Source organism: Ictalurus punctatus, chromosome 1, assembly GCF_001660625.3.
Source record: "Ictalurus punctatus breed USDA103 chromosome 1, Coco_2.0, whole genome shotgun sequence".
NCBI classification, from domain to species: domain Eukaryota; kingdom Metazoa; phylum Chordata; class Actinopteri; order Siluriformes; family Ictaluridae; genus Ictalurus; species Ictalurus punctatus.
The window spans coordinates 26,861,060-26,881,629 of NC_030416.2; the positions used below are offsets into that span (position 1 = coordinate 26,861,060).

General features: G+C 40.1%; 1 protein-coding gene across 5 annotated transcripts in view; it reads left to right on the top strand.

The window, feature by feature from the left end:
• The window catches only part of arhgap28 (Rho GTPase activating protein 28), a 40,357-nt gene that overhangs the window by 12,720 nt on the left and 7,067 nt on the right, over positions 1-20,570 (top strand). For 2 of the 5 annotated variants that reach the window (XM_053683458.1, XM_053683460.1), the window contains exons 2-10: positions 5,318-5,502; positions 6,529-6,749; positions 9,329-9,404; positions 9,511-9,683; positions 10,073-10,238; positions 10,334-10,425; positions 14,031-14,108; positions 15,930-16,089; positions 16,371-16,453. In XM_053683458.1, coding sequence (XP_053539433.1) covers positions 5,318-5,502; positions 6,529-6,749; positions 9,329-9,404; positions 9,511-9,683; positions 10,073-10,238; positions 10,334-10,425; positions 14,031-14,108; positions 15,930-16,089; positions 16,371-16,453 — 1,234 coding nt within the window. Of the gene's footprint in view, positions 1-1,831; positions 2,203-5,317; positions 5,503-6,528; positions 6,750-9,328; positions 9,405-9,510; positions 9,684-10,072; positions 10,239-10,333; positions 10,426-14,030; positions 14,109-15,929; positions 16,090-16,370; positions 16,454-20,570 lie in introns of those variants that run through there. The other 3 variants (XM_053683464.1, XM_053683465.1, XM_053683461.1) reach the window with 3 other exon arrangements.

Consider the following 20,570-nt stretch of genomic DNA (forward strand, 5'->3'; position numbering starts at 1 on the left):
GCCCTAATGAGCAAAGGCCAGTTTATAGGATAACAGGCATGGTAGCTATTTTTATTCAGCGTGGCCTGTCATTAGAGGTTTCCCCATGCTAGTGCTATAAATGCCACACGTCTCCCTTTGCAGAAGCTGTGTGGGGTACTTTGGCTGTTTACTGATTTGCATTGGCAAATATTGTGGACTCTCTTGTTTGGATTGTGGATTTAAAGCTGCTTTCTCTTTGGCGAGCTGTTATTTCTTAATATCTGAGTCTAACCAGTAGTATTGTTCAATAGGTGATGCACATATAAAGAAATAAAACTTTTATTTTCTATTTGCCGAATAAGCTTTTAGAGGATTAAACCGGTCTAAGAGTGCTTGGAAATATTCATGACCAGTTCTCTATGACGGTCTATAATGCTCAAACGAGTCTTAAATTGTTGCTTTTAAATGCAGTGTGAAGGCTTTGCTGAGAATAAAGTTTTAAATAAATGGTTAAGATTATACACTCATCTTAAGTCACAATCCCGCTAAATGTCATAAACGCAGTTATACTATTACGACTATTTACTGGCTGCATAATAAAATCATATGTAAATGTGTGTTTTGGTCATCGTTAAGGCTGACTGTTGATGCCCTCCATTGCACACGGTGTGGAATCTGGAGCAGTCTTGTTTATGTTCTTTAAGGCATCCTTATGAAACATGTGTTTCTTATTTTAGCTGAAGTCTAGTCAGGGTGGTTGACATACCTTTCTGATGAAATCATCGTGAACTCCTGATTTCATTCATGCTTCTGCAAATAGTCGAGAAGCTTTTTGTATAGCGAATCGACATGTCCGCATTTGACCATTTTGCAGAGACGTGCCACGGTCAGCAGTTTGGTAGTGTGCTTTGATTTTATCAGCACTGTAGTGGATGCCCATTTTAATCAATATGGAAGATGGAAAATGTTTTAGTCGATTAAATAAATGGCCAGAGAGGCCATATGGACATTGATGAAGCACTTAGAAATTGTTTTTCCAGTCACAGCCGAGTGTTTGAAACCTACTTTCTTTGACTTGCATGAAAAGTTTTGCGTACATGTTGGCCTTGGAGGCACTGGTCCTGTGTTTACATTCTTGAAGGAGTTAGGTCATGATTTTTGAGGGATCTTCAGCTTTGTTCTCTGGTTTAATCATCCTCACAGAAGGGTACTCTATTAAGTATTAAAGATGCTTGCCATGAAGGGGTTGAATCATTTTGAGACTGGAGAAATCATAGTCGTGTTTTCAGTTGAATTTGGGGAGACCACTTGACGCATTCGTCGTGTTGAACTATTTCAGTTGCTTTTGTTTGATTTGTTCATTGCAAACAGCTGAAAGTCTGTACATTTAGAAAATAAACCTGATTTGCAAGGGGGGGGGTCGAATAATTTTGATTGCAACTGTATGCAAAACACCTTGTGCTATGCAAACGTCCCTATATTTCCTAAGATCCCTGTATTTAGTACTTTTGAATGGAACATTGTTCTACATTTGTTTGTCAGGTATTTCTATAAAAGGTTTGTTTTGAAATGAAAGTGAGCGGTGATAGGAATGGTTTTGGTGATTTGCCCACATATGGGACTGGTTTTCCAAAATTACACCCATTTCCCTGCTCCAGTTCACAGGACACCTCCTCACATCTAAACTCTCCTCACTTTCTAGTCTCACTGGAAAGGGTTTAAGAGGGCTCTTGGCATAAACAGTGAAGGCGACAGGCATTTAACTCTTTCCTTCTAAAGGGAAGTGGTGGTACTGTAAAGATTAAAGCAGGGAGTGGTGTCTAGCAGAGAGAGAGAGAGAGAGAGAGAGAGAGAGAACAGGATAGGATGGAGTACAGGGAAAGGGAGGGGTGGACCAAAGCCGGAGAGAAAGACAGAGGGGGCAGGGAAGGAAGAAATGGTGTGTGCTGGAAAGTTGTTCGCCTCCCATGGAGTGGGATGGATAGATGGAGAGAGGTATGTGGGAGGGGAGATGAGTTTAGGTTACACACAGGGTTCCTGCTGTCACAGGAGGAAATCCTGAGATCGGGTCAGTTGAGCCTCATCGTATCTGTTTCTGTTCCTCTCTCTCTTTTTGCTCTCTTTCTCTCCCTCTTTGTGATTTAAGTGGCTTTGTTTTTATGATCTACGTCTCGGATCAGAGCAGACTACTCCACTCTAATGCCCTTCCCTGACCTCCACGGCTGGATGAGACACTGAAAGGTAATCTGCTTTTTCCGCTCGGACAATAGTTGGAGTCTGGTTTCAAGTGTTTTCGAGTATTGATTCTTTTAAGCTTAAAATATCAGTCGCTGTAGCATACAGGTTGGATGATTTTCATAAGCAGCTTGCTGTAGTCTGTTTATTTTCATATTAGTCATTTGTTTGCTGAGGTGGTTGTCTTTCAGTTTCTCTGCCTTTGTCAGGATTTGTGCCAAGTCAAATTTTTTATACGTCAGGAAGTCAGTCTTATGTTCTGTTTGGCATGTTCATGTAGTGCACTCAGTACTCAGACCTGAATTGTAGTAGTCGTAGTGCAGAACTTTAAATACAATATTTGACTTATTTTGCCATTATTATTATAAAAGCTGTATTGGATAGCACTTTTGGATGAATTTTTGTAATCAAACTCTAAGCATCATGATTGTTTAAAACCTGCAACCATAACTCCTACCAGTATGTGTTTAGATTTAAAGCACTTATGCCAAGATTTTGGTTGCATGCTCTGAATATAGGATACACACCCACCCACGTTATTTATATACACTCCCACTTTTCTTCTAGGGGGTGTTATGTTAATGGTCAATCACTGATGAGTTTGAGTGTTAGCAGGACAAAGTTTTGTTATGGAAAATTATTTTTATATATTTATAATATGGACTTTAAGCTGTTAACTCCAGACTGTTATTAAGATAACTGTATTAGAATTGTAGTCATATTGTTATTTTAAATTAATACTTTATTCATTTTTAATTTAACATATACTGTACGAAATGATCCCAGTCAAATCTTGGCCAAATTCTATATCAGACTGTGATGAGGTGCGTTCTCCAAATGCGAGTATATAGTGAAAATTCTCTTACGATAGCCCTTAGATTAAAGACAATTACTACATTCTGCTTATGTCATGAGTTAGCGATTCGGGCTTGTGCATAAAACGTGGTCGCATAAACAAACATTCATCAAAGTGAGCTTGATGTAGTAAGGATATATTTCTGTCCAATAGCATGGTAATTTGTTTCTTCATTGTCCTGTCATATTTGTCTGTCGGTCCTATTGGTGGCTTTCACGTGTGCGTTGTCACAGTAGTCACACTGAGATTTGGATCGGAAGTTTCTGACACTACCACAACTTTGCCGTCGAATGTCTTTGGTCGCAGTGGCACTGAATCAGTCCTCGGAGAGCATGTCACGTAATACGTACTAAGCTTGAGGATCTGAACTCATGACCAAAGTCTAGTAGCAAAATCAGACCAGTAATTGTCCAGTGCAAAGCTGGTTTAAACAGATGAGGTGAGTCATGACTCTCTTTCACGATATGACTTAGATATGCATCTGAATTTCTTCTCATTGATTGCCTCCTGTTAACAGTCAGCCAAAGATTTCAGTCATACCAAAACACATTACCATTGTGCGGAGGAACTTTTCTTGAACTCATTAGTGAACTCATTAGTGGATATAATGCGTGTGCTTTTAAAAGCACAGACGGAAAGCATGATTGATTGTATAGGAAATGATTTGTTTATTGTACATTATAGTGAACACATCTTTGATGTTTACCTAAGTGAGCACATTGGCAGCTGAATGAAGCAGGTTGGCTTGTAAGAACATAGAGTCCTATGACCAAATTATGAAAGGAGGAACTCATATCTCGGATGTAATAAACACAGATGAACGCTCCTGGACACACTTATAGACATGTATATGTGTGATATATATATTTTCCCCAATAAAGACATGGACAGTATTGCTCAGCCAACAACATTCTACAGTCCCCGATGTGTAACAATTGCCACACACAAACTACTGTACTGGTCGTGGGAATTTTTTATAAAGTTGTAATCAGTGCTGCAGGGTCACAGTGATCGTGACTGGGGGCTGTAAACCCATTTTTAAACCATGGCATACTTGTGTCGGGCGCACGGTGGCTTAGTGGTTAGCACGTTCGCCTCATACCTCCAGGGTCCGGGGTTTGATTCCCGCCGGGGCCGTGTGTGCTGCGTTTGCATGTTCTCCCTGTGCTGCGGGGGTTTCCTCCGCGTACTCCGGTTTCCTCCCCCAGTCAAAAGACATGCATGGTAGGCTGATTGGCATGCCTAAAGTGTCCCTAGTGTATGAATGATATGTCTTTATGTAAGTGTGTATGTGATGGACTGGCACCCTGTCCAGGATGTACCTGAACCTGGGATAGGCTCCAGGTTCACCCGCGACCCTGAAGAAGGAGTAAGCTTTAGATGGATGGATGGATGGCATACTTGTGTGACTGATGTTGAAGTGGTAAAACCTGTCAGAAGCTGAGAGCAGAGGTCTCTCAGGGAATTTGGAGGCTATTAGAATGGAGTTCTCTTAACACAGAAGGCATCTTGCGTGATTGTGATCAATAACATCCTCTAAGTGAAGCCTGCTTCCTGGCAGAGAAACGGAGAGAGCGAATGAGAGACACAGCGATATCAGTTCATAGTCAGCTAGTTTATCCTTATCAATATTTCAGTAGGAAAGTTCAGACCTAAATTGAATTAGTTTGCTTTGCAGGGCTTTTTTTGAGACTGTGACGTTAACTTTGTTCTCTAGAACTACTGAAATCCGAAGATCATTCTGCTTTACAGCAGTCTTCCTTGCTTTGATTATTGCTTTTGTTTGATGAAGCTTACCAGGAGAGCTTTAATCTAGAGGATTCCATAGTGATCAGGTTGGGTTAGTCTGTCATCCTTCTACCCCCATTTCTCCTCCAGCTGCTGGCAGAGATAAAGTGTGAAGGTCTGTGTGGTGTCACTAGCTCTTTCATCTCTGAATTCTTCAAGGACTCAAAGTGTCCTGAAATTAGAGGGTTATAATGGCAAAATGGACAACCGCATGTGAAACAACAAGGCGAGAGTTTGCCTTTTGATCTCGGCTATATGTCGATGGTTCTAATGTCTAATTCTGTAAAGATATGGTAATAAAACCACTGGGTCTATATATTCTGGTTCTTTTTAGCATAACTGCCGTGTAATGTTCCTGCATTTACGCCTACTGAATCACAACATGCCATGTAGTCTAATTTGTTGCATATTAAGATGGTTTGTTTACTTGAGTAATAGATTGGAGTATTTGGACTCCTTTTGTTTACATTTCATTAGGAAAGCACAGCATCGGGGGTTAGTAAGGATGACTTCGGCAGGAGCGATGCCCCCCTCTCCTCCTGATCGCTCCGTATCCCGAGACTCACAGGATTCCATGGAGGATTACTGGAGTGAAATGAGGAACATCGAGGAGAACTGCCAAGGAGGCCAGGAGGAGATGATTGAGAAGGGCAGCATTGATGGTGAGTGCAGAGCAGACCACGCTACACGAACCATCACTTCGCCAAGATTTCATCTTGCATATCATATTTCTACAGCGTTCAACATGGGGTTCTGCTTTAAAAACAGCTGGATATGGTTTATTTTTATTGTACTAAATTTGAAATGTAGATATTCTAGATTTGGGACTGTGTCTGCATAGTTTTTTTTTTTTTTAAATGCTTGGCAGCACTGGGTGAAATTTTTGGCCTTGTACATATGCACTCTGTAAGCCCCCTGGTCTACAGAGGGATTTCTGAAGGAAAATGGTTAACAGGTGTTCTTGCACGTGCCGTTTTTTGTTGGTTTTCTTTCTACTATTGTTTGATATGGTGATTTTCTCTTCATAAAGGAATGCATGAAAAGCATTAGGGGGTCCATGCTTCAAGTACAAGTAGGCACATTTAAATGAGTAATGTATGTGAGACACACTGAACCATTTGAACTTTTGGATGGGGAGATAGGTTCCAGATAGACCTCCAATGTTTTTTATTAAGGGCACGGAGTCTCTAAACCTATGTATTCTGAATGTATTTGTTAAATTATTATTCAGATTACCCTAGAAAATTTAAATTGGAGACCACAGCAAACATTCCATACTAGACTTTTTAAAGGCCCCTAATCACTTCCACTACTTCCCTCGCCCTGATTGCCCCAGCATTGAGATGTTTATCACGTGTGAGAAATCAGGTATGAGTGGTGCTCATACCTGATGGGTGGCTGTGGCTCAGGTGGTAGAGCGGGTTCTCCATTAATCGTTGGGTTGGCTGTTCGATTGCCGATTCACGTGACTCCACATGCCGAAGTGTCCTTGGGCAAGTTAGCGCTTTGCATGGCAGCTCTGCTACCATTGGTGTGTTAGTGTGTGTGTGTGAATGGGTGAATGAGACACAGTGTAAAGCACTTTCGATAAAAGCGCTATATAAGTGCAGACCATTTAGACCATTTGCTGTGGATTCTCAGGATTCTCAGCATTCTGACTGTAATGTTTGTATTATTCTGTATGGTAGAAGCAGAACTGGAGGAAGCATGGCTGCATGAAGCAGGTCTCTCCACACTGGTGTCCGGACCTCTCACTGACAGTCCTACAGAGGCTCTCCTCTCAACACTCACTCGCTCTCAAGCCGCCATGGTGAAGAAACGCCTGGACAACTACACTCAAACCTTACGCACGAGGAACAAGCAGCCCATACGCCATGTCCGGGACGTCTTCTCCACGGCTGACACATCGGTAAGCAGAAGACATGGTGTACTGGAGATTTATGATCAGGAGGCTGTTGGGAGATCCTAGCAGTTTTTCAAATACTATAAAGTAGTCTGTTGTGAATTAAAGGTGCTGGTTTGATATTATTGGATTTTCATATCGAGTACAATTTATTAACTCCCGGCCTCTGACCGGAATATCGATTCGGGGACGAACAGTACGCCAGAATCTGTTTTTGGGATTTTGGATTAGGACCGAGTATCTCACAGGATTAATTGGTATCTGCCCCCTCCTTTCTCTAAGCTGTAAATGAGACGACGAGTTACGTACGCAGCAGATAAAGCTGCCACTCGCCCTTACATCGCGTGTTGTCTGCAGTCACTGTGGGGACTTTCAGGTGCCAGTCTCATTTAGAAACCTACTGGTGATAAGAATGACAGCTGTGCTTAGTGTAAGGACAGGAAAGGCAAGATGCTCCTTAGCATGCCATACATTTGCCGTGTCAGCTGCTCTCTACTCATCTCAAAACATATCTGTCTTACTGACTGAGTCTGGAATGTGGAAGGGCTAGAATGTGAACAACTCAGACTGCCTTTAAATTAGCCATCAGTAATGCTGTGTTCATTTCCAATGACCTAAGCAAATCGTATGGAGGACTTTAGACTGCTCACGTTGCAGTTTAAATAAATATGGGCTTAGTTTTAGATTTAGCATATCTGACATGAAGCTGTCAACAGAAAAAACCTGACCGTAAGGTGGTGGATAATCTCACCTGGATACTGTAGAGCTGTAACTTCTAAGCACGTTTGCTGTAATCATGAAAACTGTCCTGTGTCCATCCCAGAACTTTACATTTTGCTCATACTGAACATTCTTTCAACACGTATGGTTTGCCTTTACTCTTGTACAAATGTATCTATCAGAAGGTACCATACTGTACTTGTTCTTGTTACTGGGGTGGTACCCTTGGTACTATCAAGGGTACATGTTTTGTATCTTAAATATGTATGTTATAACTGAAAACTTTTAAAAATCATTTGGTACATAATTGGACCTTAAGGACAACTATTGAGTTAAAGGCACACCATGTTCATGTTCCTAGGTAAATGACACATACTAGGGTACAAAACATACATCCCCATTACTACCCCAACGATGAGGGGAAAAATACAAGGAACGGTTATTTCTGGAGTTTGTGATGATTTATAATCACGCTATCCGGTGTCTCTGAGAAGAGGATGAGTTCCATTATGAGTCTGGTTCCTCACAAGGTTTCCTCGTGTCATTATGTCAAGGATTTATTTATTTATTTATTTATTTATTTATCTGCCACTGCCGCCTCTGGTTTGCTACATCTGGATTTCTGTACAGCGTCTTTATGACAATGTCTATTGTTTCCAGTTCTATAAAAATGGAAATGAATCGAGAGTCATTTATGCGTGGGAATTCAGTAATAAACACCAAAATAAAGGCAGCTCTCAAGACCACCCGAGCGTGACTCTGTGACTAAGAGTATGTCAAGTGGATGAGTAACTGGTCAGTCCTGCCAGGGGCTGACCAGAATGAGTGTTGCAAAAGCAGAGCATACAAGGGAAAACAGTGGAACATGTTAGTACATGCATTGAATTAGTCTTTGAAAGCTCGACCATATCAATATCATGTAGCAAAAACTAGGGTGTAGGAAGAATGTCTTCAGTGGACATCTGGTCAACAAATGGCACTTGATTGAGTGAGGGAGTCGGCATGCTGGCAGAGAATGTAGGGCAGTGACTCATAGCCAGCTGGACTAGCAACTGAGACTCACTCTGTGTCTCTGGTAAGAGTACAGTCGTGAGTAGAGCTTGGCACAGTGGGCTAATGTACTAAACTTGGATCATGTAACGTGATCTAGATTACAGAAGAGGATGATGGGTCTTTAAGGACCTTTCTGGTAGAATGGAGGCAAAGTGAGGGATGAACCACAGCAGGAAGTCTGGTTAGGAATATGAATCATAATCATCATTTGTTATGATGTGATGCCGCATTGTTGTTCCAGAAACTCCAGGGGTTCAAACTGGACTCCTTTTAACTGTAAAATAAAATCATGAACATTTCATATACATTATTTAACTGTGTAATAGACGAAATATTATAATATTTAAAAATCTATTAGAGCCATAGATCTTTCGATTCCTGAACGAACTGAACACATTAGATTCAAGTTGATATTATTTACAGGTGATTTGTTTTTGAGTTATTGGATTAAACCATTTTAATTTAAATGGCTACTCAAATAATATAATAAAACTAATAATGGTGAGCTGTGATTTCTACCATGTAACTACATAAAAAAAAAATAAAAAAATCACTCCTGGCTGCCCTGGACCCAACCGACCATGCCGATAAAACAGGAGTCCTATACACACAGTCAACTGTGTTAAACAAGGTTGTCTCTGTACTGTACCGATAAACATTAAAGTGACTATTGGATTTATAGGCTGGATAACTTTTGAAACTTGCATCACATGTTTGATTTTCTTAATCATGTAGGATGTCTTAAATATGTTTTTTTGATGAAGGATGGGTTTATTTACATTGATCATGATTAAATTCCATTGTTCTTCTAGTCTGCTGAACCAACACCCAGCGTGTCCCCAAATGGGACAATTGCACCAAAACTGCCCCACTGGACACCTCCCAAAGGTTAGTCTGTGGCTTTTACTGCTAGCACAATACGGTACCAGTATATAATGATACTTTTGCTCATGCTTAGTATACTATCCCGACTGTATGCGTGTGTCTACTGTAGTACGCAAGTCATGCACAGCGTTCACGCCTGTGGAGAGCAGTATGTCGGAGAGTCAGTCGGAGACACATATCTTGTCGTTTGAAGTGCCGTATTCTGAAGCAGTGACAGTTCATCGGAAAGGCCATGACCGCCTTGACTGCCAAAGGATCTGGAAAGGAGACAAGGATTTACCAGTAAGTGTTTGCCTTCAGCTTTGCTTTTCCGCAAATCTCTATAATCACACACACACGCACACAAAGCTTCCGAGGGCCACAGAACCTCTCTCTCACCATCTGTCATCGTTGCTTTTATATTGCTTTTTCATTTTTATTGATCGCACTAAGAGCAGAAAGAGGTAGGTAAAAGAGGTGGTAAAAGGACGGTAAAAGAGGTAACTACTACAATACTCCGTCGACAAAAACATTCCTCCAGAGCCGTTTATGCTACAAGTTTCCCCTGAGGAAATATATTCGAATATATATCTCTCGTATATATCTTATTTTGAGATGAAAATATAGCGCAAACATACTGTACTAAATGTAGATTGTAGTTTTGTCTGTCTTATTCGTTACGTCTTACTCAGGCATTTCAGATCGTGAAGACGAAGCAGGGGCTGACCAGAGTGCAAGACCTGTCCTCGGAAGACATTAAGAAAATCGGCTATATCTGTCTGATAGAGCTAACCACGTTTTATGATGCCCTGGGCATCGAGCTGAAGAGGAACAGGGAAGTTCGTAGCAAGGTGCGGGGTGAGTACTGCTGAAATTTTGAACGTTTAATATCTCATCACTTATTCTCCAGATATGTTTTGGTTGGTGTGATCACTGCCTTCTTCTCTGTGCAGAAACGGGCATATTTGGAGTTCCCCTGACTACGTTGTTGGAAAATGACCAAAAGAAATTTCCTGGCTCTAAAGTTCCTCTTGTTTTCAAAAAGGTGCGTAGCTTATCTCTTGGAGTCGGTCTTGTTTTTGCTGGGCTGTGGAGCAGGGCTTTGAACCACAGCAGTGCTTCTTTTGGTTCGTCCCAAAGTGGAAACTTCCACACAGCGATTCTTTGCATTGGACATTCTGGAAAGTCGTTAATCAGCACTTCGCTCCCTCCTCCTGAGCTCCAGCCACAGCTTGATATCTCTTATTATCCTTAACTTGCATGGCCTTTCTTCTCATTCTTAGCAAGTGCTTTCCAAAAAATACTATCAGGTCTCAGCCTTGTTTCTGCAGTTTCCTCTTGAGTATAGGGCAGCTGATCCGTGTGGTCGTGTCTGTTTTTGCCTGGAAGGTATGAGACAGTATTGTAGTAAAGGACTACAGAGTCACAGATCTTTCCGCTTCATGTGCCCTCACACGGTATCATCAGTGCCATTTTGAGTGCCAATAGGGAACTGACTGCATCTGTGTTATTGTGTCATTTATACTAGTAAACAACTGCCCTAATACATGTGAATACATAACACATCAAGCAAATCTTCCCTGACATGCTGCGTTGTATTTCTGTTAGCTAGCTAGTGATATTATGGGAAAGCTGGGAAATTTATCTTGGCGCCAAGTATTGTTAACATTAGCAATACTTGGTGCCTAGATAAGCAAAATTAGCAAAATTTAGCTGATATTAACTTACCCTTCGTATAATGGCATAGATTTTTTTTTCTTCTACTTATGAAACACCCTGGGATCCATTACCCACCCAGATGTGAAGAGCCAGTAGGGTCAGGGGTGGCCAGTCTTGTCCACAAAGTGTCGGTTTTCATTCCAACCAAGCAGAAGCCACACCTGAATCTACTGAAAGCTCAAGATCAGCTGTTTAAACAAGTGGAATCAGGTGTGGCTCCTGCTTGACTGGAATGAAAACCTGCACCCACACCGGCCCTTTGCGGATTAGATTGGACATCCCTGTCTTAAATGCTTTGAGGCTCAGATGGGGGTTGTCTATGAGAGAAATTTTGGTGAAAGACAATTTAGTTTCGTTCTCTGCTATTTTAAGTGGACTCAGCAGTTCAGAGGAGGGTATATTAGGACCACAGTATATTTTATCAGCTCTGTCGAAGTACTTCTTAATCTCTTCTGGAAAGTAAAGTGAGTAATTTGAGTTACGCAGCAATGCTGCAAATTCAGTAAGATATTTGAAAACGTTTAACCATACGGCAGTTGTGGATTAACGGATCGTGGTCTGTTAATTTGTAGATTTAGAAAACCCAAACGTCTTAAGAGCTGTAGCTATGATGTCAGTTTTCTGTGCTTGGTAGTGAAAGAACTGTTTATAGTAGTTTATATACTACTATAATTTAGCATTTAGCAATTTTGTGATCGCAGAAACGAATGCAAAATCAAGGAAACTGCAATATTTGCAGGAGCTTGCAAAATCTCTGCAGATTTTCGGCAGATTTGGTCCAAGACGCATGTGACGTCATCACAGCGCGCATTCAGCCGAAGCCCTCTTCGATTCACGTCCGTCAAACATGAGTACAGCTAAAAGGTCTCATTTACCAACAAACATCAAGGCGAAAAAACGTGCGGAACAATTTTGTGCACTTGCAATTTCACCAATTCAAGTAGTTTTCCCACACAAAAATCTGCATAAATTTTGAAAAAATGCCACAGCAAAATCAAACAATCACAAAAAACTCTGCGAAATCCTGAGTAGTTGAAGTTAGGGCATTTAACTCAGTGCACAGTGTGAATAGAATAAGCTTAACAGCGTAACAAATCAAGTACTTGTGCTGGGTGTCAAGTGCGCTGAACAGGGACATATGGGCTGATACTACAAATAGAGCAGACCAAGTCTTTGATTTAATAATAATAATAATAATAATAATACTCAAAGTGCTTTACATTGTATGGAGGGGGTCTCCTCAACCTCCACTAGTATGTAGCATCTACCTGGATTATGTGACGGCAGCCATTATGCTCCAGAATGCCCACTACACACCAGCTATTAGTGGAGAGGAGAGAGTGACGTAGCCAATTCAGGGATGGAGATTATTAGGGGGCCATGCTAGAGAAGGAATTTCCCTCATTGGCCCTGATCTGTTGTGACCCCCTAATAATCTCCATTGGGATTTTTAGTGACCATAGAGAGTCAGGACCTCGGTTTAACGTCTCATCTGAAAGACAGTGCTGCTCTTACAGTTTAGTGTCCCCGTCACTATACTGGGGCATTAGGCCCCACACAGACCACATGGTGAGCACCCCCTGCTGGCCTCACTAATACCACTTCCAGCAGCAACCTTAGTTTTCCCCAGGAGGTCTCCCATCCAGGTACTGAACAGGCTCAACCCTGCTTAGCTTTTGTGTCAAATTAATCTAAACCTTCATACAAGTCCACCTATTTTTATGCTCAAGTGATGCAAAGGAAAATGGACAAGGATACTCAACAAGGGTATGCATAGTTCTAGATTTCTAGATTAGAAATAGATACTGAGCCCAGATCATTCATATACCAGTCCAGTATAAGACAACTTTTTGGAAATAGATGATAATTAATCATTAGGCATGTATTTCATAATCATTAACATGACATTTACCGCACTAATTACAACACTGATGCGAGGTATGCTGGGACTCAACTACCTTTTTTGGGCAGCACAGTATTAGACTGCATTCCGGAGATTAAGACAAATCCCTAAGTGAGTTTATTTACCGAGGAGAATCCTCTTGACGGTATAATTTGCCTAAAGACTAGCTTTAATCTGCATTAACAAATCAGACTGTGTGCAGCAGAGAATTTTGCTTTGTGTCTGTTTTTAGATAGCGTGTGGGAGGGAAGGAGTTCGATAGTCCACCACATGCTGAGAATGTAATGTTCCGTACAGTCCTCACGGCTTGAGAGCAACCAGATCCAGTTTTAAAGAGGAATTAACTAGAACATTCCATTACAATGATGAAACATTAAGGGATATTAAAGCAGTTGTACGTGTAGACGTGAAAGAACATGGAAAAAGCATGATGTCAACGCGGTCGTCCATGTGATCAACAGTGATTGGTGCAGGATTAAACAAATTAGATGGTTAAATAACGAGAGAAGAGTTTTAGCAGATCACAAGGCATGTATAACCTTCACAGCGAAGGATAATTTTTTTTTTTTCTTTCTCCTCGTATAATCTCAAGCAGCTGTATTTACACTAATTACTACGTCTGATACCCAGCACTACAGGGTGACTTTCTATTCAGTACTGAATAAAACTGTGCACTGAGGATAGGCGAGAGGAGGAGAAAGCTTATCCGTTTGTGTTTTTAGTTTAGGTTTCACTATTTGAGCAAGAGTCTTGCGGTCTGATTGGCTTATCAGTGAGAGATAAAGCAGCTTCTATCTGTTCTTAAAAGGAGTGGAATGCTGAAAACGCTCACACGGTACACTGCGTTATCTCTAAACAATGTGAGGGGTGTATCAGAGAGTCTAAGAGAGAAACACAGGCTAACCAAAACCCGCTAGAATAAGCAGATGCCCTTATGTTTAGTTTATTGAGTGAACAAGGGGCCATATTGAGCTCTGAGAGCCCATCACGAGCATGACGGTTCTGTGTATCTGTGTGTATGTTTGCAGCTGTTGTCGAAGTTGGAGCAGACGGGCCTGCAGACGGAAGGAATACTCAGGGTACCTGGCTCCGCCTCTAGAGTAAAGGTAAAACACCTTAATCCCTAAAACGGTCCCTTTTTGTTCTATAGAAATGAATCAGTAATTCAACCACTGAGTGAGTGATTCAGCTTTATTACTGTTCACTCCACCAAAAAAAACATCATAGTATGGTGAATTTGTCCAGAATATGGCTTTGATGTCATTCAACATCAGCTAAATCCTAGCCGTACCACATTTCCATTACTATGCTACCTCAGATTTTAACCCACACGTATAATGTACCGTGAACGGAAAATGAAAAAAGCATATAGCGGCCTGATGACGCACACACACAAACATGCTTAGCATTTTAAAGGCCTATTTAACCACTCCTGTCTCTTTACCACTGCAATTCAGGTTCACTGCTTGCTCTATGCACATTTTTTTGTGCCCATGTTGATCTTTCCATGTGCAAGTGCTCAGAACTAATGAACATTCTCAGCGCCTGTATGGGGTTGGCTTGTTGATAGGAATCTCTTAAGAGGCCGTGAAGCTTTGCGTCTCATTCAGCTGGTCTAATCCAGTTCATTATCTACAAGCAGGGTTTGTTTGTAGAGTCAGCCTCTGCACAATGCTTTCTCCAGTGGAGTATATCAGGTAGTCTGAAGTCAAGCTGAAAACGTCACGGTAAACAGTACTTCAACGTATAGGTCAAAGACAAACTAGCTAACAGTAACATAAGCGTAAGTTCAGATGCTTTTACTTATTTTAATGGATAGTTTACTGAATTTGAAATGCTGACAGCATTGCATTATAACGCAGATTAAACAGAAACCGCTGTGGCGTTCTTAGTATGGAGATGGAGAGACCCCAGATCAGCCTGATTTTGTTTTTCTGCTCTGAGCCTTTAGAAAGAATGTACTTTGCATGGCATCATCGCAGACCAGCTGTTTTACTTTAGTACCGCTAACACACGTACACCACAAATGCTCCGGGCTCAGATACACATGGAGCTGAGTATACATGACTATTTGTGTGTGAAATGGAATGGGAAAATCCTTTAAGTTGGAACTATTTTCATTGAGGGTGTTGATCTATGTTCACTTTGGTTAATGAGGTTTGTGCATTAGTTTTGTACATACCTGCTGATCGTGGTGCCAGTAGGATTTAGCTCTTGCTTCATCTCCTATGTAAAGAGAGCAGTCCTTTAGCTCTCTCACCTCCTTATCTGTACACTCTGCTCAAACAGAACAGGTTCCTTTCATGCTAATACCACCGTCAACACCACCGGGCTTGTCGTCTCGTAGATCACTAACATGCTGAATCGAGTCTGCCGTAATTCGGCGCGACTGCATAGCATAGCAGAATCGCATTTTTGAAATAGCAGTGGTAGCTCAGTAGTTAAGATGCTGGACTGCTGATAAGAAGGTCACATGTTTAAATCCCTGCGCTACCAAGTGTCCACTGTTGGGCCCTTGAGCAAGGCCCTTAACACTCAACTGCTCAATTGTATAAATGAGATATATGTAAGTTGCTCTGGATAACGGTGTCTGCCAAATGCCATAAATGTAAATGAAATTTGACCCCAATGTTTGCTTATAATGCTTCTGCATTGGGTGATACATTAATAAGACTCTGAGCTTTGCTGGAAAATGGTGAAAAATTTCTCCTTAAACACTATTGTTTCAGCACTAGAAATGCCCACAAATATTTCAATATAGACACATCGTGTTTCAGGGTTGGGTTTGAGTTTAATATTTAGTGAGGATGTTTAAGAGGTTTCGGTGCATGATTCTGATGATATCAAATAAGAAAATTAAAAAAAGAACTAAAAATGCCTTTAGCTAATTTTTTTTTTGTTTGTTTTTTTTTGCTGTGAATCCACAGCACTTGCGTCAGGAGTTGGAGGCGAAGTTTTATGACGACAGTTTTGACTGGGAGCAGGTGAGACAAAACGATGCAGCTGGTCTGCTGAAGATGTTCATCAGAGAGCTGCCGTACCCCCTGCTCACACTGCAGCACTTGCCCGCCTTCACCGCCGCACAAAGTGAGAACCTGAAAAACACACTTTCTGTCCCATGTGCCTTCAGTGCAAAACCACACACAAAAAATAAATCAGCCTTCCATTCACAGTTCAGCTGACGCAAGTTAAAGTGTATGACTAGTTGCACCAAGAACTATGAAGAATTTATTATGCATGATTTACCTCTCTGCAAATATTTTTCTAACCACAAAATGTAACTCGCCCTTATTGATGGCAAACGGATAATGCCGCTTTCCATATCATTGAGTATGGTGAGATTAACAGCTCTGTCTTGGGTGTATCAGATATCACATCACACAAACACCAGCTGCAGGCTCTGCACCTCCTCATCCTGCTTCTGCCCGAGGCTAACAGAGACACTCTGAAGGTAAGAAGCTCACCTGCTTTTTGAAACACTGCTGCTGTTTGCCTTTCTTATACTGTTTCCAGTTACAGCATGTCCCAAAGTGTTACCATTGTTACTTTATTAAAAATCATGTTGTGATGTTTAACCATTCACGATCGCATTTAATGTTGTCGAATGTCCACAAAACAGAAAATAATACACTAAAAAAAGCAGCTTTTCATGTTACGGGGAACGCCTGTCCTGATCTCTCGTGGCAGATTACTTACTGAATGCGACAAAGCACTGGCACTGGAGACCATAAATACAAAATAAATGTCTCCAAATATAAATTTGTAGTATATCTACATGTATAGGTTTTTAAAATCCATTTATTATTAGGCTTGGATTACGTGCTGCGACACCAGTCAAGTCCCTGTTAACAGGTTGTTACTATAGAAACGGTAAGGTATGAGAAAGACCACATTAATGTCAACCTGTTATTTGAGTTACAGCTGGAATTACGGTCCGAGCTGCTGTTATAGAAAATTAATCAATACCTTCTGACCAATCAGAATTGAAAATTCAGCAAGGTTCTGAAAAAAAAAATTGTGTTTGGGAAAGGATTCAAAGAGTCTTGTCACTAATGAAGTTGTGTGATTGTGTTTTGGGTTAGAACCTCTGTCTGGTGGCTTTGGTATATATGGTGTATATATGGTGTATATAAGGTGTGTATATAAGGTATATTTGGTGTATATTTGGTATATATGGTGTATATAAGGTGTGTATATAAGGTATATTTGGTGTATATTTGGTATATATGGTGTATATAAGGTGTGTGTATATATGGTGTATATAGTGTATATAAGGAATATTTGGTATATATGGGGTATATAAGGTATACATGGTGTATATTTGGTATATATGGTGTATATATGATGTATATTTGGTATATATAAGGTATATTTGGTATATATAAAGTGTATATATAAGGTGTATATATAAGGTATATTTGGTATATATGGTGTATATAAGGTATATTTGGTATATATGGTGTATATAAGGTATATTTGGTATATATGGTGTATATAAGGTATATTTGGTATATATGGTGTGTATTTGGTATATATGGTGTATATAAGGTATATATGGTGTGTATTTGGTATATATGGTGTATATAAGGTATATTTGGTATATATGGTGTGTATTTGGTATATATGGTGTATATAAGGTATATTTGGTATATATGGTATATAACAATGGTGCATTTATGTTTATTTGTCTTTGACTTGGCACAGAGCAAAAGAGAGGTTGTTTAAGTTGGCTGTGTCTGCTGCCTCTGTTGATTTAATGACCGTCACCTTGGTAAAGGCTGCAGGAGTAATTACAGGAAGAGTTTGCGTGCGTGGCTGTGCGTACATGTGGATGCGTATTTACATTCCTAGACGTTTGAATGAGCTTCCAGTTGAAAAACTGGTCAGTCCGGTCTTCTGTGAGGTCTAATTTCATTTTCTGCCAGAACATGCATTAAAAGAAAAGCACAACACCACCAAATATTAAAAGCTGCAATATTTTTCAAGGTACATTTAGAGCTTAACATTTAAATTATTATTTAAAATCTCTACACTGTTTACCATATGCCAAATGATCCTTAAGCAGCCCTGGTATTTGGAGACTGTTTGCCAGGCCATTACTTATCAGCTGTCCAACAAACTTTCTGCGCAAAGCAGAAGAGGAAATGGCTCAAGACTATAATTTGTCATACGGGAACGCGAGGTTATTTAAAGAAGATGCGTGCTAGTAAATGTGCTTCCTATCAGACAGCACAATCTACAAACACTTACTTACATTCCTGCTAATTCAGGTAATACTTTTACAGTGTTATGAGTTGACTGATGTTTAGGCATGGGTGTGTATTATACACATTGTTTTTATTAGATTTAAAAATAGATCGGCTAGCATGACTGCACATGCATGCGATCAGTTGTCCGAGAGTATCAGTGTGTCTATGATTACAGTGTTACAATTTCATCAAAGACCAAATCCCATTCCTGTAAACACACCTGGTTGTAATGTTCAGACCTCAATCGTTGATTTGAAATCAGCGCTTGAAGTAAACTCATAGCAAGGCTCAGAAGTTGACTTGTATTGAGTTTTTAAAGCTTATCTCCTTTCATACATACAGTTATGCCCAAAAGTTTGCATACCCCTTGCAGAATCTGCTAAATCTTAATACTAAATCTTAACAAACTAAGAGGATCATAAAAATCCCATGTTGTGTTTTAATTAGTACTGTCCTGAATAAGCTATTTCACATAGCAGATGTTTACATATAGTCCAGAAGACAATAGATGGATTTATAAAAATTACCAGTTCAAAAGTCTACATACGCTTGATTATTAATACTGTGCGTCGTTACCTGGAGGATCAACGACTGTGTTTATGTTTTGTGAGAGTTGTTCATGAGTCTCTTGTTTGTCCTGAGCAGTTAAACTGCTCACTGTTCTTCAGAAAAAATCCTCTAGGTCCTTAACATTCTTTTGCTTTTCCAGCATCTTCTGTATATTTGACCCCTTTCTAACAGTTGAGATCCATCTTTTCACTCTGAGGACAACTGAGGGACTCGTACACAACTATTACAAAAGGTGCAAACATTCATTGATTCTCAAGAAGGCAACACGATCCATTAAGAGCCGGGGTTGTGTAAACAACTGTAAATATACCACAGTGTCGATGAACTCTAACTCATTGGTCGGAAGGTGATGATTTAATTTTCTGTAACATCAGCTCTAGTGGTAGTTCTGGCTGTAATTCAAATGTATATTGGTGCACTCAGTCTAATATGTTATTGTTTCTATAGTAACAACTCATGTACGGATGCCACTGTGCAGAAAAAATATGCTGTTTATTTACCATTTATGGAGGGAATCTCCAGTACCATGGCTACACGTTGCTGTTTTGACTTATTAACTTCAAGAAGTTGGGGGAAAAGGAGCCTCAGGTGAAGGAATGACCGTGATATCAGGAACTAATTGTTTTCTGGATGTTCCACAGCATTAAATAAATTATAAGCAATTTTTTTTAAATGGTGTGTGCTTATTAAATGAATGCAGTTTAAGAGGAATAAAACATTCTTAGAAATGCTGCTATAAGAAAATAATGAACTTCAGGGTGATTACAGTAACTCCATCACATCACGGGAATATAACGGCACATCTTTACATAATGATTATTGTGTGTGTGTGTGTTTAAAACGTACCTACGTACCTACCTACGTACGCATAAAATGTACCTACACATCAGCTACTGCACCGAGCTTCATAAATAATCTCGCAGAAACATCAATTAGATTTGGATCACTGTCAGATCACACAGAACTCGATCAGGCGACTGAAAGCTTGGAGTCAACACTCCGCTACACTCTAGATAGAGTGGCTCCACTCAAAAGGAAAATAATTAGAGAAAAAAAATTAGCACCCTGGTATAACGATCAAACGCGAACCTTAAAACAGACAACTCGACAATTAGAACGTAAATGGCGTCAAACCAAACTGGTGATATTTCAAACAGCATGGAAGGAGAGCCTACTGAAATATAGGAAATCTCTTGGCGATGCTAGAAAAATCTATTTCTCCACCTTAATAGGAGACGACAAAAACAATTCTAGATTCCTTTTCAACACAGTAGCAAAATTAACTAGGAATAAAACCACTACAGAGAGGAACACTCGATCATTACATAGCAGTGAAGATTTCATGAAATTTTTCATTGATAAGGTTGAAAATATTAGACGTGAAATACAGGCCATTAAATTAAAACCGGACAGTACTGTAACAAACCCATTACATGACAATGTAGCAATATCAGATCAATGTTTAGAGTGTTTTGCTCCGTTTAGAGAGACCGAACTAGCTACATTAATCTCTTCAGCCAATTCATCAACTTGCATACTAGATCCCGTACCTACATGTTTGTTTAAACAGATTTGTCCAGGAGTAATTGAACCACTTCTAAATATAATCAATTCTTCCCTAAGCACTGGCTATGTACCTAAATCACTTAAATTAGCAGTTATTAAACCCTTGATTAAAAAACCTGATCTTGACCCGTCTCAATTGTCCAACTATAGACCAATATCAAATCTCCCCTTCATCTCTAAGAT